The sequence below is a fragment of the Hyla sarda genome, chromosome 7 (genome assembly GCF_029499605.1).
Source record: "Hyla sarda isolate aHylSar1 chromosome 7, aHylSar1.hap1, whole genome shotgun sequence".
Lineage (NCBI taxonomy): Eukaryota > Metazoa > Chordata > Amphibia > Anura > Hylidae > Hyla > Hyla sarda.
This window is the reverse complement of record NC_079195.1, coordinates 216,254,817-216,273,112: the sequence shown is the minus strand read 5'-3', so window position 1 is coordinate 216,273,112 and position 18,296 is coordinate 216,254,817. Positions and strand designations below refer to the sequence as shown.

The 18,296-nt window shown below is 44.4% G+C and overlaps 1 protein-coding gene across 1 annotated transcript in view; it reads right to left on the bottom strand.

The window, feature by feature from the left end:
* The window catches only part of PIGK (phosphatidylinositol glycan anchor biosynthesis class K), a 149,783-nt gene that overhangs the window by 119,029 nt on the left and 12,458 nt on the right, over positions 1-18,296 (bottom strand). The window contains exon 4 of the mRNA XM_056532660.1: positions 4,116-4,251. Coding sequence (XP_056388635.1) covers positions 4,116-4,251 — 136 coding nt within the window. The remainder of the gene's footprint in view (positions 1-4,115; positions 4,252-18,296) is intronic.

Genomic DNA, 18,296 nt, shown 5'->3' with positions numbered 1-18,296 from the left:
ATCCTATCCTTTGGATAGAAGATAAGATGTTTACAGCAGAGTACCCCTTTAAGCACTTCTAGTCACAGACTCCTATTTCGACTAGAAATACATCCATGCTGTGCAAAACATCGCTACCGAGAAGGACAGACACGAGTAAAAGACTGCCCAGAATCCTTGGCTGCCGCTGTGTGCTTGTATTTTCGAGAATTGTAAACTTAAAGGGGTTCTCCCTTGTTTATACTGTTTTTTGTTATTATGTTTGTGTGTTATGTGTGTATAAGTATGTGTTTTTTTATGTGTTGTGATTATGTATATATATATTTTCTTACCTTTTGTGAAGATCCGGAAGCTGGCCCCTTTTTCTTCCAGCGGCTTGCTGTGTAACCTCGGCCTCCGCCATGTTGTGTTCGGTAAGTGGGATGTCGGGGTGTGTGTTCTTGCTTCTGTCCTTCCTATCTTCTGACGTCCGAGGCGAATCTTTTCTTCCTGTTTCTTCCGTGGCTCAGCGACGAATCTGCGGACTCTTCAGGCGCATGCGCAGTTTTTTTGTTTTGTTTTTTTACCAATAAAGTTTTTTTTCTCTAATTGACAAACTGTCTGCGCTTGCGCGAAGCTACGCTGTTAGCGTAGCACTTGCGTACTCGCGCAAGTTTGTCAATTAGACAAAAAAAAAACTTTATTGGTAAAAAAAAAAAAAAAAAAATACCTGAGCATGCGCCGGAAGAGTCCGCAGATTCGTCGCTGAGCCACGGAAGAAACAGGAAGTATAGAATCGCCTCGGACGTCAGAAGATAGGAAGGACAGAAGCAAGAACACCCCCCCCCGACATCCCACTTACCGAACACAACATGGCGATGGCCGAGGTTACACAGCAAGCCGCTGGAAGAAAAAGGGGTCAGCTTCCGGATCTTCACAAAATGTAAGAAAATACATATATACATAATCACAACACACATAAAACAACACATACTTGTACACACATAACACACAAACATAATAACAAAAAAACAGTATAAACAAGGGAGAACCCCTTTAAATTTACAATTCTCGAAAATACAAGCACACAGCGGCAGCCAAGGATTCTGGGCAGTCTTTTACTCGTGTCTGTCCTTCTCGGTAGCGATGTTTTGCACAGCATGGATGTATTTCTAGTAGAAATAGGAGTCTGTGACTAGAAGTGCTTAAAGGGGTACTCTGCTGTAAACATCTTATCTTCTATCCAAAGGATTGGATATAAGATGTTAGATCGTGGGGGTCCTGCCACTGGGGACCCCCGGCGATCTTCGGGCTTGCAGCTTCCGTGTTCGCGAAGTTACACCATGCCCCCTCCATTCATGTCTACGGGAGGGGGTGTGACGGCTAGTACATAGCCGTCACGCCTCCTCCATAGATGTGAATATAAACAAGGGAGAACCCCTTTAAGACATAATGTTAGTGATGTATTACACCTGATTGGAAAATTTCAATTTTCTGCCCACATTCGAACCAAAACCCATAAAAAAAAAAAAAATAAATATATACAGCTGGTACCTGAACTAATGGATCTAATGGACTTGTTTCTTAGTAACTGCAGAATCCGCTCGGAGTCTGTGGACCCACATGCTGGGAAGCAGCTTCTGTGGGAGTACCGTCTGGAAGGAACGTGTAAAGCCGGAGACAGCTGCTGATCCTAATCACTGTATTCTTCACTGCGCGATACGGGGGCTCTAAGTCAATAGTAAACCTCATGGTTGGCGTGCGCCGCGTAAGATTCACTGAGTCACCGAAGATTGTCTCATACCAAAAACCTTCACGCTGAATCACCGCACAAGCAATTATCACAGAGAGATGAGAATGGCACAAAAAATGAGCAAGTCTTTAAAAGGGTGGAGGCCGCATCATCTTTTATGCCATTTTCGGGAACAAAGCAAACATGGTAGGAGGGAATTTTTTATAAAAATTTTTTTTACCGTTATGTATTCAGAGATGAAATTTTAAGGTTTTTTGTTTTTTTTTCTCTCTTCTCTGTGTGGGAGCTGAGGATTAGCAAAAGAAAGTTCAGTAAATCAGATTTTCAGCATGACCAATTATGTGTATCACAGGATTTTTTTTTTAACTTACGGCGGTTCCACGGTATATAACGGTATTTTTTAAACCCCCCTCCCAAATCATGTGACCCGCCAGGGATACAGCGTACAGCAGTGGTCTCAAACCTGGGGACCTCCAGCTGTTGCAAAACTACAACTCCCAGCATGCCCGGACAGCCGTTGGCTGTCCGGGCATGCTGGGAGTTGTAGTTTTGCAACAACTGGAGGTCCACAGGTTGGAGACCACTGACGTACAGTGAGTTTCATCGCCGGCGGCCCCCAACAAAGAGGAGGAGGGCAGTGCTTGACATCTGTGAGTAGTACCCCGCTGGGGCTGATACTTAATTGGGGGGGAGCAGAACAGTGCTGGTGGGTAACATAGGATTAGTTCCCCGATGTGGGGACCGCGCTGCGCTGGGATGATAATTAGAGATGAGCGAACTTACAGAAAATTTGATTCGTCACAAACTTCTCGGCTCGGCAGTTGATGACTTATCCTGCATAAATTAGTTCAGCTTTCCGGTGCTCCGGTGGGCTGGAAAAGGTGGATACAGTCCTAGGAAAGAGTCTCCTAGGACTGTATCCACCTTTTCAAGCCCACGGGAGCACCTGAAAGCTGAACTAATTTATGCAGGATAAGTCATCAACTGCCGAGCCGAGAAGTTCGTGACTAATCGAATTTACTGTAAGTTCGCTCATCTCTACTGATAATACATTCCCGAGGGGGAGGGGTCCAATCGGTATTGCAGTATGGGGGAAAATTCATATCGTGCAGCCCAAAAAATTCGTTATGAACCGGTATACCGCCCAGCCCTAATGCCCGTCACAAGTGGATAAGAAGCTTTACAATAAGATTTGGTGCAACGGAGAGCACAAAGCAACCTACCCCTCCCTATAAGGTGTATACATGAGCGACCTGCACTTACAGTATATGGAATAGGTGAAAGGGACTTTGCTCAGTGACCAAGAGAAGGAATTTTTTTACTAAAAAGATTTTACTAAAAGATCTGTTTTTTTCTGAAACAAGCGCTCGGTGCAGGACCTGCTCACAACGGCGTCCCGCCATTGGCTGTGATTGGATGAGCGCCAAGCTCTTGTCTCGGAAGAAAGAAAAAGACAAATATGAGAACCGGACAGAGTAAAATGGTCAGACCACCCGTGAACTGACACTTATCTCCTATTCTTCAAATAGGGGACACGTTTAACTGCACCACAGTACTCCTTTAAGCAAAAGGAAATAAATATATGTTCAGCATGACGCTGGTTCATAATCTTGGGGGAAGCATTAGCCCCTTTTAGCAGTTTCTCTAATCTGCACAGGCCCATACACCCAAATGTGCAGGGAACTGCAACACTATTCAAGTTAAAGGGGTTCTCCGCTGCTCAGCATTTGGAACAAAATGTTCCGAATGCTTAGAGCCGGCACCGGGATCTTGTGACGTCATAGCCCCGCCCTATCATGATGTCACGCCCCGCCCCCTCAATGCAAGTCTATGGGAGGGGGCATGACAGCAGTCATGCCCCCTCCCATAGACTTGCATTGAGGGGGCGGGACGTGATGTCATGAGGGGGCGGGACTATGACGTCACGAGCTGCCGGCTCCAGCATTCGGAACAGTTTGTTCCAAACGCTGAGCAGCGGAGTACCCCCTTTAATCCTCACGCATGCCTCATGTCTCTGTGTCCTATGAGATAAAATACTTATGGCAAACTTCAAAAGGATTTGACCACGAAAAACACTCATCTTCTATCCGTAAAAAACAATGTCAATCGGTGGAGGTACAACCACCAAGACCACTATTCAATCTCCAAAAGGGGGGTCCCATGGCCCCTTAATTGAATCAAGTGGTCGCCAAACACATGCACTGGAAATCCATTCAACTCTACGGGTCGGGTAAAGATAGCTACAAGTACAAGTACAGTGCTTGGCTACCATGGTGGGCAAACTGCTTCAAAAGGGTCTGTTTATGATCGAACCTATATGTTGATGACACAAACAGTGAAAACCTAATATAAAGAGTGAGGTATTTTTGGTCCACTTTCTGCCGCAGAACATTTTCAGCTTTACCTCATAACCCCTGTAGTCAACTTCAACGTTATCTCCGTAGACGTTCAGCTCCATGTTTTTGTGGCTGAACACCGTGGCTGGTTTTGGGTTCCTGGGGTTACACGCCATGTCGTCGGCAAGCATCAAGATGATATGGCTGTAATATATAAAATAGGAGAGAACATTATAAATGATAACATCTGCTGACCACACACGAGCCATACTGGCAAACCAAGCAATAGATACCGATTTGGCTAATGGTAACTGTAACACGAAAACAGCAGAATATGTGCCACATTATGTAGGACAGGAAAAGCTGAACAGATTGATATATAATGTTGTGGGAACAAATTCAGAGAAATTTGTATACTATTCATTTAAGTCTCTGCTTAGGAGTCCAGTGGGCAGTCCTATTTGGGCGATTGACTGTAGGAACACCCAATAGACTCCTAAACATAGCAAAACAGTAAAATTAATCTACATATTAATGTATAACTAGTTAGAATTACAAATAAGTGTTTTGCTCCTGCAGCTTGCATGTGTCACAATACATTGCAACCTTATTCATCCTAGTCAGCCGGGATCCCTGATGGCTCAGTATACAGCCACCCTTGTCCTTAACCCTTTAACGACGAAGGACGTATATTAACCCTTCAGACACAGCGATCAAAGCTGACCGCCGCATCTGAAGTGAAAGTGAAAGTAACCCGGCTGCTCAGTCGGGCTGTTCGGGACCGCCGCGGTGAAATCGGGGTGTCCCGAAAAGCTTACAGGACACCGGGAGGGCCCTTACCTGCCTCCTCTGTGTCCGATCGACGAATGACTGCTCCGTGCCTGAGATCCAGGCAGGAGCAGTCAAGCGCCGATAACACTGATCACAGGCGTGTTAATACAGGCCAGTGATCAGCATAGGAGATCAGTGTGTGCAGTGTTATAGGTCCCTATGGGAGCTATAGCACTGCAAAAAAAAAAAAAAAGTGAAAAAAAAAGTGAATAAAGATCATTTAACCCCTTCGCTAATAAAAGTTTGAATCACCCCCCTTTTCCCATAAAAAAAAAAAACTGTGTAAATAAAAATAAACATATGTGATATCGCCGTGTGCGTAAATGTCCGAACTATAAAAATATATTGTTAATTAAACCGCACGGTCAATGGCGTACACGCAAAAAAATTCCAAAGTCCAAAAAAGCGCATTTTTGGTCACTTTTTATACCATTAAAAAATGAATAAAAAGTGATCAAAAAGTCCGATCAAAACAAACATTGTACCGATAAAAACTTCAGATCACGGCACAAAAAATGAGTCCTCATACCGCCCTGTACGTGGAAAAATAAAAAAAAGTTATAGGGGTCAGAAGATGACATTTTTAAACGTATAAATTTTCCTGCATGTAGTTATGATTTTTTCCAGAAGTGCGACAAAATCCAACCGATATAAGTAGGGGATCATTTTAACCGTATGGACCTACAGAATAAAGATAAGGTGTCATTTTTACCGAAATATGCACTGCGTAGAAACGGAAGCCCCCAAAAGTTACAAAATGGCGTTTTTTTTTTGATTTTGTCACACAATTATTTTTTTTTCCGTTTCGCCATGAATTTTTGGGTAAAATGACTAATGTCACTGCAAAGTAGAATTGGTGACGTAAAAAATAAGCCATAATATGGATTTTTAGGTGGAAAATTGAAAGAGTTATGATTTTTAAAATGTAAGGAGAAAAAACGAAAGTGCAAAAACTGAAAACCCTGCGTCTTTAAGGGGTTAAAGGGGTATTCCACTGAAATAAATGTTCTGAATGCTGTTTCCGCGCTGCGGGGGTCAGCCACGCCCCTCGCGACGTCATGGCCATGCCCCCTCAATGCAAATCTATTGGAAAGAGGGCATGACTTGGCCTACACTGTTTTCTCGCTGCCGGGGGTCGGCCACGCCCCCTCAATACAAGTCTATGGGAGGGGGAGTTGTGGCTGTGACATCAGGAGGGGCGTGGACGACCCCCGCAGCACGAAAACAGCATTTGATACATTTACTTCTGAACGCTAGCCAGTGGAGTACCCCTTTAAAGCAAATCAAAGCTAAAATCATACAAAATAAAAACAGATTTGAATTCAGGCGAACAAAGGAGCGGTTAGACTCAACCACCAGCAACTAGATCATAGTACGTTGTGGATGTGCGGCCATGTTCTGTTTCAATATTTTTTTTCCATAATACATGCAATGCAAGAACAATAAAACAATGAAAAGGTGTGCACAGACTTAAAGGGGTACTCTGCTGCTCAGCGATTGGGAGCTCGTGACATCATTGCCCACCCCCTCATGACGTCACACCCACCTCCTCAATGCAAGTCTATGGGAGGGGGCGTGACAGTTGTCATGCCCCCTCCCACAGACTTGCATTAAGGGGGTGGGGCTATGAGGTCACGAGCTCCCGGCGCCAGCGATCGGAACAGTTTGTTCCAAACGTTGAGCAGCGGCGTACCCCTTTAACCCCTTTCCAAGGGATGAGGATAAGATGTTAGACTCCTGCCATCTCTGGGCCAGCACCCTAGTCATTCAGTGCACGGAGCGAACTCCGCTCCGTGCCAGATGACTGGCGATGCAAGCCGCAACGCCCCTTTATCCACTTATATAGGGAGGAGGCATGACGGCTATGTACTAGTTGTCACGCCCCCTCCCATAGACATGAATGGAGGGGGCGTGGTGTGATGTCACGAACACGGAAGCTGCAAGCTTCTGTGTTCCGGACGTCACCACTGCCAGCCCGAAGATCACCGGTGATCTAACATCTTATCCTCTATCCTTAGGATAGGGGATAAGAGGTTTCCAAAGGAGTACTCCTTTAGGACAATAGGGCGGGAGCTATAGGCCCTATGTTTTACATTAAAAAGCTCCCCCTAGTTAGTGGTGGTGGCAGGCAGACATGTATAGAAAGGGGATTTGGAGCTCTGGACCTAAAAATTAAACCAAGTTTCCCAATAAGCTTCTCAAATACATGAATGCCATCAGCTATTGATATGTAAGGTATTGCAGTGGGCGCAGACCGGCACTCAGCACATTATTTTTTGACTATTATATGGTACAATGGTAATTCCAGCATCATTTATGCCTCGTTTCCTCTGAACAGGACAATGTAAAAAAAAGAAAAATACCAGAACCACTAAACTGTGGCGTCTCAGAACTCCTTAAGGAATGATAGACATACATAGAACAAAAGGGGAAAAAGTTTTAATCAAAGAATATAATGTAAAATCCACTTTCTTTCCTCCTACATCTGACCGTGGAAAAAAAGTGAAGCAATTTCATAGGTTAATAAGACTTTATTAAAAAGGGACTACATTATAAAAGAGAATTATTATAAAAGATTGTAATTCTGTGAAAGAGTCTTCTATAAAAGTCTTTTATTCAGTCAGATCCAACATTCGAGTGTTTAAAAGGAGGAATCACAAAGAAGTTCTTTAATTTTCTTTCCAATTTTCCAACTCATTTTAGTTGGGCAGATGGGCTTTGTAAAAACTATGGCGGCATTTTTGGGGGCCACTCATTCATCTGCAAACATGATCACACAAAGACTTTTTAAAGGACAATTGCGGGGGGGGGGTCCCTGAGGTCTCCTGATAAAGACGGGGACAAAGCACTGTATAGCCTACTATGTTTTTCCTGCTCAGTGGCGCACCCTGGACCATCTGACTATGAAGGGAACTGCATCCAACTCAATTCATTCGGAAAGGAGCTGTCTTGCATTTCCTCTGTTTAGACAGTGGCCAAGGTGTCAGGTGGCTCAGTGGGTAATGGGCCTGGAGTTCAGACTCAAACCAATCATTAAAGGGGTATTCCAGGAAAAACCTTTATATATATCTCAACTGCCTCCAGAAAGTTAAACAGATTTGTAAATTACTTCTATAAAAAATTCTTAATCCTTTCAATAATTATCAGCTGCTGAAGTTGAGTTGTTGTTTTCTGTCTGGCAACAGTGCTCTCTGCTGACATCTCTGCTTGCCTCGGGAACTGCACAGAGTAGAAGAGGTTTGCTATGGGGATTTGTTTCTAAACTGGGCGGTTCCCGAGACACGTGTCATCAGAGAGCACTTAGAAAGAAAAGAACAACTCGACTTCAGCAGCTCAGAAGTACTGAAAGGATTACAATTTTTTAATAGAATTACTTCTATTAAAAAATTGTAATCCTTTCAGTACTTATGAGCTGCTGAAGTCGAGTTGTTCTTTTCTTTCTAAGTGCTCTCTGATGACACGTTTAACTTTCTGGAGCCAGTTGATACATAAAAAAATTTTTTTTTTCCTGGATAACCCCTTTAAGTGATGCCACTTTTATAAAATGGGAATATGCCACTTAGCCAAAAATAAACTACTACATAATGTTCAATACAGAGGTTTAACTTGCAGTAGTGGTAGGACAATATGGGGTTTTCCATGTTAAAAGTTTTGTACGGACAGGGTCTCAGTGCCTATATGCCCGATCAGGAAAACGAGCAGGGAAAAAAGTGAGGGACATTGGTGCTCACTCCCTAGCTTGTAGCGATCTTCGTCTCACTGCTCCATAATTACAACAGAAGAATGAGCCTCATTTCCTGTTTTTTTTCTCCCTCCTAAACTCATCATTAATTCTGAAATAAAAATGAGATCATATTAAAGCTGCCCATACATGTCTACAGGAAGAGGAGGCGGAGCTAAAGGGTAAGGCACCCCAGGGCTGGATTCAGTTCAAACTAATCAGTACTGTTCTATAATGTCATCAATTCTGCTGCTGCTCCTAAAGGTGTCTTATAGAGATATCAGGGAACATGATCCCCTTTTCTCTGTATGTAGTGTTGTAGTGTATAGGAGACATTATAGAAGTTAGACTACACCCAATAGCTCAGGGACAACTGAAAATTAGGTGAAAAGCGGTTATAAAAAAAAAAATAAAAAAAAAAAAAAGCCATTTACAAGATAAACAAGAGCTAGAAATAGTGATACTTACCTGAAAAAGGTGGCTACATCCAACAATTTAAAAGAAAACTGTCAGTAAAATCCCCCCGTACTAACCAGAGGTACTGGTTGGCAGTGCAGGGGACACTGATCAATTTGCTGCCTACCATGCCCGGAGCCACCCCGCCGTTTGCCCGTTTTCTTCATTCTTCTGGATATGTAAATGAGCTGCTAAATGGCACGGGCGGGTTACAAGGCTCCTTCTGACATTCTGACGTCATCGCCGCTCGTCTGCCGCACCGCCCGGCTTATGAATATTCATCCCCTCCCTCTGACTGTTCCTCCCCTCCCCGCTCTGTACTGGACTCCACTGAGGAGGGAGGGGATGAATATTCATAAGCCGGGCGGTGCGGTGGACGAGCGGCGCTGACGTCAGAATGCCAGAAGGAGCCTTGTAACCCGTCCATGCCAGTTAGCAGCTCATTTGCATAACCAGAAGAATGAAGATAACAGCTGAACGGCAGGGCGGATCCTGGCATGGTAGGCAACATATTGATCAGCGTCCCCCTAACTACCAGCCAGTAACTCTGGTTAGTGCGGGGGGAGTTTACTAACAGTTTTCCTTTAATATTCCAAAGTATATGGGGGCACCATGCCAATAACATATGCCAAAGGGGAAAGAAGCAATGGAAGTTTTAGATTTCAATACATCCAATCCCTTGCCTACCTGAGAGACGTGTCTGGCAGTGGAGAGAAGAGAGAAGTGTACTTAAAGGGGTACTCCACTGGCCAACTTTTGGAACATTTAGTTCTGAGCACTGGGTGCATGCTGCGGGGGTAAGCCATGCCCCCTCGTGCTGTCAGGCCACGCCCCTCAATGCAAGTCTATGGGAGGGGGCGTGGCGCATGCCACGCCCCCTCCCATAGACTTGCATTGAGGAGCGTGGCCTGACGTCACGAGGGGGCATGGATGACCCCCGCAGCACGCACCAAGCGTTGAGAACTAAATGTTCCAAAAGTTGGCCAGTGGAGTACCCCTTTAATGTGTAGGCCACTTTTGCTGACTACAGTGTTGGCTGCTTCATTCTCCATTATTCAATTGACTAGAAGTAATTTCAGAATGAGGACCTCCACAGATACTTGTTCTGAGATGTGACCCCAATGGCTAAAAGCTACAGACCCAAGAAAGTCTTTATAGAGAGGTAAATAACTGTATATGGCCAAGTGTAATGTCTTTTATGCAGTTTTTTAACCTGTTTTTATGGATGGAAGGTCGCATCGGGCACATATTTCAGTCATTAGAAGGGAAAAAAAAACTCCAATATGACCGATTAAGTGTTTTTGGCATAAAAATTGAGTATACAGTATGTGGTTACATCCTAAAACCCCTCCAGAAACTTGCAAAGGTCAAAAGGTATCCTATATAACCGACCCTGGAGAGTGTACGGCCCATCTACCAATCAGACATTGATGGCATAATCCTAGGCTATGTAAGTCATTGGAACACCCCTTTATCTAGAATGATAACAGTGATGAGATCGGGCCCTTCAGACACGTTGTACAGTCTCTCCCTTGGGTGACCGCTTTGTTGGAGCCATCTATCTTTTTGATGGTTTTAATATAATGAGAAACAGCGGGAACAATATAAGGAGCGGCCGTCTACAAGCTCCCAGTGCAGGAAACAATGCCGAGGGGCTGCTGACAAATCTCCTAAATTCTCCATGCTGGATAATACTGCACATAACTCTGTTGCTGGGAGACGTGCCATGTTAATTATAATGCTATTAAAACATAATGGATTGGGATGCAAAACACATCAGTGCTAAGAGCCCATGTACGAGGGACAGAGAAAGAGCGGAGGAAAATATCTTTTGGAGATGAGCGAATTTACAGTAAATTCGATTCGTCACGAACTTCTCGGCTCGGCAGTTGATGACTTATCCTGCATAAATTAGTTCAGCTTTCCGGTGCTCCCGTGGGCAGGAAAAGGTGGATACAGTCCTAGGAGACTCTTTCCTAGGACTGTATCCACCTTTTCCAGCCCACCGATGCCCCTGAAAGCTGAACTAATTTATGCAGGATAAGCCATCAACTGCTGAGCCGAGAAGTTCGTGACGAATCGAATTTACTGTAAATTCTCTCATCTCTAATATCTTTATAAGAGGAGGTCCCAAAAGTGATGAATGGGTAAGATTTTACATCCAGCATCTCTCCTTTTATATTACCCTTTCGTATGTAAACAAATTAACAACAAACATTTTATATATATATATATATATATATATATATATATATATATATATATATTTTTTTTTTTTTAATTATTATTATTATTATTATTATGATATTATATATTAATTTCTCCATCATTCTATACCCAATACCTAATTATGAAAGAATGAAAACAGAGTTTTAGAAATGTGTGAAAATTAAAAACAAAAAAATAAAATTTCGCACAGATATAAGTATGACCCTTTGCTATGACACTTGATAGGGTGGGGTTCACACCACGATTTTTATATACAGTTTTTGGATACGGTTTATTTTTAAAAAACGTATGCAACCGTACAGCAAACCATGGCCATAGACTTTCCATTCAAAACTGTATGCACAATATTGTATACGGTTGTCTCCGTTTTTCAAACCACACGGTTTTTTACTTATTTTTCTCTGGACAGAAAACCGTGGCAGGCAACGGTTTTTGGTCCGGGTGAAAAACCGTATTGACCAGTATACGTTTTTTTTAAACATGGGAGTCAATGGGAACTGTACAGACCTGTATGTGCGTACGGTTCCATCCAGTTTGCACCATACGGTTTTTGACTTTCCACATTTTTTTTTTTCTTGGAATTTCAATCAAACAAGTGAAACTTTATTCATAAAGGAGTGAAAAGTTTAAAACGTATACTTTTTTTTCTTAAAAAACGGATGCAACCGAACATCATTTTTCAAACAGTATACAGATAAAAATTTATACACACGTTTGGATATAGTTTAGTCAGGTTTTGAGGAATCCGTTTTTTTTATCAAAAACCTGATACAGGAACCGTATAGCAAAATCGTGGTGTGAACCCACCCATATTTAGCTCTGGCTCCTCCCATTTCTCTTGATCCTCTCCGAGATGTTTCTCCACCTTCATTGGAGTCATCTGGGGTAAATGCAACTGATTTGACAAGATAGGGAAAGACACAGCCCTGTCTATATAACTCACAGCTGACAATGTATATCATAGCAAAAACCAAGCCATGAGGGTGAAATAAGTGCCTGTAGAGCTCAGAGACAGGATTGTGTGGAGGCACAGATCTGGACAAGCTTCCCAAGAGCCCAGTGGCCTAACATAGAAAAAGTTAGGAACGACCAGGACTCTTCCTAGAGCTGCCGCCCCACCAAACTAAATAATCAGGGAGAAAGAGCTTGGTAAGAGAGATGACCAAGAACCCAATGGTCACTTTGGCTAAGCTCCAATGATCCTGTGTGCAGATTAGAGAAACTTCCAGAAGGTCAATCACCGCTCCAACAACTGGGGTTTAGTGGCCAGTAAGAAGCCTCTCCTAAATACCCATCTATGGACAGCTTTTTTGGGAGTCTGACGCTCATTAGTATAGACTGGCATTTGGCGTGGTTGAACTGACATGAGATGACCTTTGGGCTGGATAGTGCCCTTCAATTAAAGTCCTCCCCTGTGGTGTGGCATAAAGGGATGATAAACCAGGACACATCATAAATGTATTCTAAATAAAGGCTTATATGACTTGTACCACATTTTTTTATGTGTTTTAGACACTTTGTGCAAAAAAAAAAACAAACAAAAAAAAAAAACAGTCCTGGCCAATTGGAAAATGGGTGTGAAATTGAATAAGCCGAAGCGGCTTATTGTGACGGTGCATTAAAAAATGAAAAGATGTTGTCGCACAACTTCGGCATACAACAAGGTATAAGGATGTTTCTCCATACAGAGACAGCAAGTATGATACTAGAAAGTCTAAACTATATTTTTCCAAAAGCCAGAACCACTATATTAAATTACCGTATATACTCGAGTATAGGCCGAGTTTTTCAGCACGATTTTTCGTGCTGAAAACACCCCCCTCGGCTTATACTCGAGTGAACTCCCCCACCCGCAGTGGTCTTCAACCTGCGGACCTCCAGAGGTTTCAAAACTACAACTCCCAGCAAGCCCGGGCAGCCATCGGCTGTCCGGGCTTGCTGGGAGTTGTAGTTTTGAAACCTCCGGAGGTCCGCAGGTTGAAGACCACTGCGGCCTTCAACATCATCCAGCCCCCTCTCACCCCCTTTAGTTCTGAGTACTCACCTCCGCTCGGCGCTGGTCCGGTCCTGCAGGGCTGTCCGGTGAGGAGGTGGTCCGGTGAGGAGGTGGTCCGGGCTGCTATCTTCACCGGGGAGGCCTCTTCTAAGCGCTTCGGGCCCGGCCTCAGAATAGTCACGTTGCCTTGACAACGACGCAGATACGTCGTTGTTAAGGCAACGGCTCTATTCCGGGCCGGAAGCGCGGAGAAGAGGCGCCCCCGGTGAAGATAGCAGCCCGGACCACCTCCTCACCGGACCACCTCCTCACCGGACAGCCCTGCAGGACCGGACCAGCGCCGAGCGGAGGTGAGTACTCAGAACTAAAGGGGGTGAGAGGGGGCTGGATGATGTTGAAGGCCGCAGTGGTCTTCAACCTGCGGACCTCCGGAGGTTTCAAAACTACAACTCCCAGCAAGCCCGGACAGCCGATGGCTGCCCGGGCTTGCTGGGAGTTGTAGTTTTGAAACCTCTGGAGGTCCGCAGGTTGAAGACCACTGAGGGCGAATGATGAGAAGAGGATGATGAAGGGGGGGGGGGGGTGTGGGGATGATGAAGGGGGGTGGGGATGATGAAGGGGGGGGTGTGGGATGATTACAAGGGGATGATGAAGGGGGGATGTGTGGGATGATAAGGGGATGTGTGGGATGATGACAAGGGGATGATGAAGGGGGGATGTGTGGGATGATGACAAGGGGATGATGAAGGGGGGATGTGTGGGATAAGGGGATGTGTGGGATGATGACAAGGGGATGATGAAGGGGGGATGTGTGGGATAAGGGGATGTGTGGGATGATGACAAGGGGATGATGAAGGGGGGATGTGTGGGATGATAAGGGGATGTGTGGGATGATGACAAGGGGATGATGAAGGGGGGATGTGTGGGATGATGACAAGGGGATGATGAGGATGTTAATGACGGGTCTGGATGATGACAGGGGGGGATGAGGTATTTCCCACCCTAGGCTTATACTCGAGTCAATAACTTTTCCTGGGATTTTGGGTTGAAATTAGGGGTCTCGGCTTATACTCGGGTCGGCTTATACTCGAGTATATACGGTATGTGAAACTTTTTTTTACACTGTCTAAGAATTAGACTGTTTTTATTCCCCCCTCAAGACTACAGCCATGGAGCATTCATAGAAACATACCAATGCCATTGGGTACCCGGATAACATACCAATGCCATTGGGTACCCGGATAACATACCAATGCCATTGGGTACCCGGATAACATACCAATGCCATTGGGTACCCGGATAACATACCAATGCCATTGGGTACCCGGATAACATACCAATGCCATTGGGTACCCGGATAACATACCAATGCCATTGGGTACCCAGATAACATACCAATGCCATTGGGTACCTGGATAATATACCAATGCCATTGGGTACCCGGATAACATACCAATGCCATTGGGTACCCGGATAACATACCAATGCCATTGGGTACCCGGATAACATACCAATGCCATTGGGTACCCGGATAACATACCAATGCCATTGGGTACCCGGATAACATACCAATGCCATTGGGTACCCGGATAACATACCAATGCCATTGGGTACCCGGATAACATACCAATGCCATTGGGTACCCGGATAACATACCAATTCCATTGGGTACCCGGATAACATACCAATGCCATTGGGTACCCGGATAACATACCAATGCCATTGGGTACCCGGATAACATACCAATGCCATTGGGTACCCGGATAACATACCAATGCCATTGGGTACCCGGATAACATACCAATTCCATTGGGTACCCGGATAACATACCAATGCCATTGGGTACCCGGATACAGTAATTCTGCTATACAGTCACCCAATAAACAAACTAGAAAATGTAGTGCCACCATGTGCAGCTGCCTTTTCATAGACTCAGTGGCATGAAAGTAAAATATGGCCGCACAGGTTGTATACACTGGGGCCACCACTGCTCTAAAGAAGCTAGATTGCCTCACAGGTCGTATACCCCTGAGGCCACCACTGTTCTATAGTAACTAGATTGCCTCACAGCTTGTATACCTGAGGCCACCACTGCTCTTTAGTAGTTGGATTGCCGCACAAGTTATATACCCCCTGAGGCCACCACATTTCTATAGTAGCTAGATTGACACAAAGGTCATATACCACTGCTCTATAGTAGCTAGATTGCCCCTCGGGTGGTAAATAGAGTTGAGTGAACTTACAGTAAATTGGCTCGTAGCAAACCTCGCAGCTCGGCTGTTGATTACTTTAGTCTGGGTAAATTAGTTCTGCTTTCCAAGGGCTCTGGTTGCCTGGAAAAGTCCGGGATGAAAGTCTTAGGTCTCCTAGGTCTGTATCCACCCTTTTCAGGCAACTGGAGCCCCTGGAAAGCTGAACTAATTTATGCAGACTAAAGTAATCAACAGCCGAGCTGCGAGGTTCGCTACGAGCCAATTTACTGTAAGTTCGCTCAACTCTAGTTGTAAACCCCTTGAGGCCACCACTACTCTATAGTAACTAGATTGCCTCACAGGTCGTATACCCCTGAGGCCACCACTGCTCTATAGTAGCTAGATTGCCGCACAGGTCATACAACCCTGATGCCACCATTGTTCTATAGTAGCTAGATTGCCTCACAGGTTGTAAACCCTTGAGGCCACCACTGCTCTATAGTAGCTAGATTGCCTCACAGGTCATTTACCCCTGAGGCCACTACTGCTCTATTGTAGCTAGATTTCCTCACAGGTGGTATACCCCTGAGGCCACCATTGTTCTATAGTAGCTAGATTGCCTCACAGGTTGTAAACCCTTGAGGCCACCACTGCTCTATAGTAGCTAGATTGCTGTACAGGTCATACACCCCTGAGGCCACCACTGCTCTATAGTAGCTAGATTGCCTCACAGGATGTAAACCCCTGAGGCCACCATTGCTCTATAGTAGCTAGATTGCCTCACAGGTCATTTACCCCTGAGGCCACCACTGCTCTATAGTAGCTAGATTTCCTCACAGGTGGTATACCCCTGAGGCCACCACTGCTCTACAGTAGCTAGATTTCCTCACAGGTGGTATACCCCTGAGGCAACCACTGCTCTATAGTAGCTAGATTGCCTCACAGGATGTAAACCCCTGAGGCCACCACTGCTCTATTGTAGCTAGATTGCCTCACAGGTCATATACCCCTGAGGCCACCACTGCTCTATAGTAGCTAGATTGCCGCACAGGTCGTATACCCCTGAGGCCACCACTGCTCTATAGTAGGTCATATATTCCTGAGGCCATAGATGTATAGTAGCTAGCACCGATCGTAGGCGCTTAATGGAACATACTGTACAATTTGCCTGGACCCATCTATAAAGCAGTTGTTTGATGAAGTGTTTTCCAAACAGTTTGTCTCCAGCTGTTGCAAAACTACAACTCCCAGCATGCCCGGAGTTGTAGTTTTGCAACAGCTGGAGGCACGCTGTTTAAAAAACACTGATGTAATGGTTAAACAAGAGCTATGAAAGACACCTGTATAGGAACGTGATGTTCTCCTGTATTTCTCCTTTGCTTGGAGCGTCTACCGGTGGGATCCCACTGCCCCCCCCAGACTCCTGCAGACAGGGGATTTCTGCAACACAATACGATTTAGGGATAAAAAGACACTGTAACGTACACAGGTAAAGAGTGTCCTCCGTTGGATGCAGCCGAATTGTGATACATCTTTCAAGTAAATTCCTGGGGGGAAGAGCAGCAGATTCTTTTTATCTATTGATGGCGGATAACAAAAAAGACTGCGGGAACGCACTGTACTTTCTGCTGCAAAAACTACTCAGCAACACAAAGACTATAAAGGATGTTTCCGGCACTTATGTGAGGAGAGATGACTTTACTATGCACAGATGTTTATTTTTTTGTCTCTTACAGCCACTTATCTCCTCGCGGCTCATAATGTTCAGCTAAATGAGAAAAAATAGTAGGAACCCGTCACTTACCCGCGGTCCATTACACCGAAATACCTGCGCAGGAAAACAGCTGGCACGCTATACCGCTATGTGCGACAATCTGCAGCTCCCCAGATGTTACAAGACTACAACTCTCAGCATGCCATGACATAGACATGCTGGGAGTTACAGTTTCAATACAAATGCATTGAAGCAGGTTTAGACAGCAGGTGTGTATGCACAATATAGACGCCTTCCAAATACAACATTAAAGTTGGCCTTACATACAAAAAATAGTCACTATAGCCCCAATATTAAAGGGGTACTCCGGTGGAAAACTTTTTTTTATTTTTTTTTTTTAAATCAACTGGTGCCAGAAAGTTAAACAGATTTGTAAATTACTTCTATTAAAAAATTGTAATCCTTCCAGTACTTATAAGCTGCTGAATACTACAGAGGAAATTATTTTCTTGTTGGAACACAGAGCTCTCTGCTGACATCATGACCACAGTGCTCTCTGCTGACATCTCTGTCCATTTTAGGAACTGTTCAGAGCAGCATATGTTTGCTATGGGGATTTTCTCCTACTCTGGACAGTTCTTAAAATGGACAAGAGATGTCAGCAGAGAGCACTGTGCTCGTGATTCAGCAGAGGGCTCTTTGTTCCAAAAAGAAAAGAATTTCCTCTCTAGCATTCAGCAGCTAATAAGTACTGGAAGGATTAAAGGGGTATTGAAGGCCAAAACTTTTTTTTTTATATATCAACTGGCTCCGGAAAGTTAAATAGATTTGTAATTTACTTCTATTAAAAAATCTTAATCCTTCCAATAGTTATTAGCTTCTGAAGTTGAGTCGTTGTTTTCTGTCTAACTGCTTTCTGATGACTCACGTCCCGGGAGCTGTGCAGTTCCTATGGGGATAATCTCCCATCATGCACAGCTCCCGGGACGTGACATCATCATTGAGCAGTTAGACAGAAAACTTCAGAAGCTAAAAACTATTGGAAGGATTAAGATTTTTTAATAGAAGTAATTTAAAAATCTGTTTAACTTTCCGGAGCCAGTTGAGATA